Source organism: Acanthisitta chloris, unplaced genomic scaffold, assembly GCF_000695815.1.
Source record: "Acanthisitta chloris isolate BGI_N310 unplaced genomic scaffold, ASM69581v1 scaffold12264, whole genome shotgun sequence".
Taxonomy (NCBI): Eukaryota; Metazoa; Chordata; class Aves; order Passeriformes; family Acanthisittidae; genus Acanthisitta; species Acanthisitta chloris.
The window spans coordinates 24,836-26,613 of record NW_008667740.1 but is presented as its reverse complement, the minus strand read 5'-3'; the positions used below and the strand labels follow the sequence as shown (position 1 = coordinate 26,613).

The following is a 1,778-nucleotide window of genomic DNA, read 5'->3' as shown; positions in this document are numbered from 1 at the left end:
CCTGCTGCTGCCCTGGCTGGTTACACAGGTAGGGGTCATGCTCCTCAGGGAACTTCCTCTCTGCTCAGCACCTTGGGTTGAGCCTCTCCATCAGTGGAGGGAAGAGCCTCCAGGATCTCTGGGTTGCTCAACATCTGGTTCAATGGGTTGGGAGTGAGGGGGTTGGAGTGTCTCTGGGCTCAGTCACATCCATGTGGGCACACCTGAGAGCACACAGTGTCTCCTTTGAGTGTGGCCATCTCACACCTCCTGGACCTGGCCCAGCCTCTGGTTCAGTGGGCTGGGAGTGATGGGTTTAGGGTGCATATGCATATGGGCACACCTGAGGACACTTTGAGCATGGACATCCCACACATCTTGGAGCATGTGAGACCTGGCTGAGCTCAGGGTGTTCAATGCCTTGTGTTTCATTCACACCTCCTGGGGCTGGTAGGAGCTGGTGTCAGGTTTGACTGCTGAGACATGAGATAGAGAGCCACATTTCCCCCTCTGACACTGCCGTGTGATGTGTTGGCCACTTGTGGTCCCACCTTGGCCTGGAGCTGCTGCATCTCCAGCCTTGCTGTGTATGATGTGAACTGATCTGCTCCCCTCTTGGCATGGAGGAAGCCAAAAGCTTGTGCTCTGTACCTTGGTGTGAGGCAGGGCTGGGATGCTGCCAAAGCAATCCCAAACATTTTCCATTCCCTGCTCTGGAAGAGATGAGAAGGTGATAGGCCATGGAAACTCTGGTTTGTTCCATGACATCCCTCCAGCAATCTGGCACCTCCACGGAGAGGAACTTAGTGGGATGGGACTTCCAGCTAAAAGTGAGCTAATCCTTTCCAGCCCTTCTGGGCCATGTCTTTTCCTTGTGCTCTAAGTAAAACTCAGGGCAGCCTCCTGCCAACTCCCCTTGCTCTGCACATACTGCTCTCTCCTGCCCCAGCAGCTGGTGGAAATAGTTTGTGCAGATAAAGATCACCAACAGGTTGAGAGCAGATCCTGAGGTGAGACTGTCCCTGAAATCTCCTCCCACGCACAGCTCAGCTCAGGGCCCATATCTAGGCTCTTGTAGGGTGGGGAGAGGTGCAGAGGGGAGGAGAGGTGGGGAGATAATTTTAGGAGTGTAAAAAAGGAAGTGGTTTGTTGCTATAGCTTTAGTTAGAAGGAAAGCTCAAGCCTAGCTGCTCTTTCCACCAAGTCTGTACCAACTAAAAGTCTCCTCTGCTGTTCCTCAATGGATTTTGGCAGAGGGATGTGGTGGGGAGAAGCAGGAGGGGTAGGAGAGACCATGGCCTGGGGCCACTGTGCATGGAAATTGAAGTTCCTGAGAAAAAAGACAAAGTGAGCACAACTTGCAGTATTTATCCCTATTTTCTCCTGTCAATCCCTTTCACTACAGCCCATGGCAGTGCTTTGGGTGCTCAGTGCCTAGACAGGAGCATTGGATGCATTTTTACAGCTGGGGAAACTGAGACATGGAAGCACTGGCAAAACCAAGAGCTTTATTTTCCAAGCTGAATGTTTCCCTCCACATTTACTGGAGCTCATGGCAGAGAGTGGGAAAGAACTACCCCCACAGAGCCACAAGGAGCTGAAGTCAGCCCCTGGACCCTGTGTTTTTTCCAAGGAATATTAGCACCCCAAAGGCTGTCCTTGGCCTGGGGCCACCAGGAAGGAGAGACTTGGGTTAATGCAATGCCAGAGCACAATTCCAAGTGCTTGGTGCTGTGTAACATTTTCCCTCACCTCATTTCAAAGCCCATTTGGAGCTGGGAAGATAATCCCTTGGCCCA

The 1,778-nt window shown here is 52.2% G+C and overlaps 1 protein-coding gene across 1 annotated transcript in view; it reads left to right on the top strand.

The window, feature by feature from the left end:
• LOC103800265 (transforming protein p54/c-ets-1-like) overlaps positions 1–1,778 on the top strand; it is a gene marked incomplete at its 5' end in the record, with an annotated part of 21,587 nt that overhangs the window by 7,377 nt on the left and 12,432 nt on the right. The window contains 1 exon segment of the mRNA XM_009072638.1: positions 1–34. This exon segment is cut by the window's left edge and continues 16 nt beyond it. Coding sequence (XP_009070886.1) covers positions 1–34 — 34 coding nt within the window.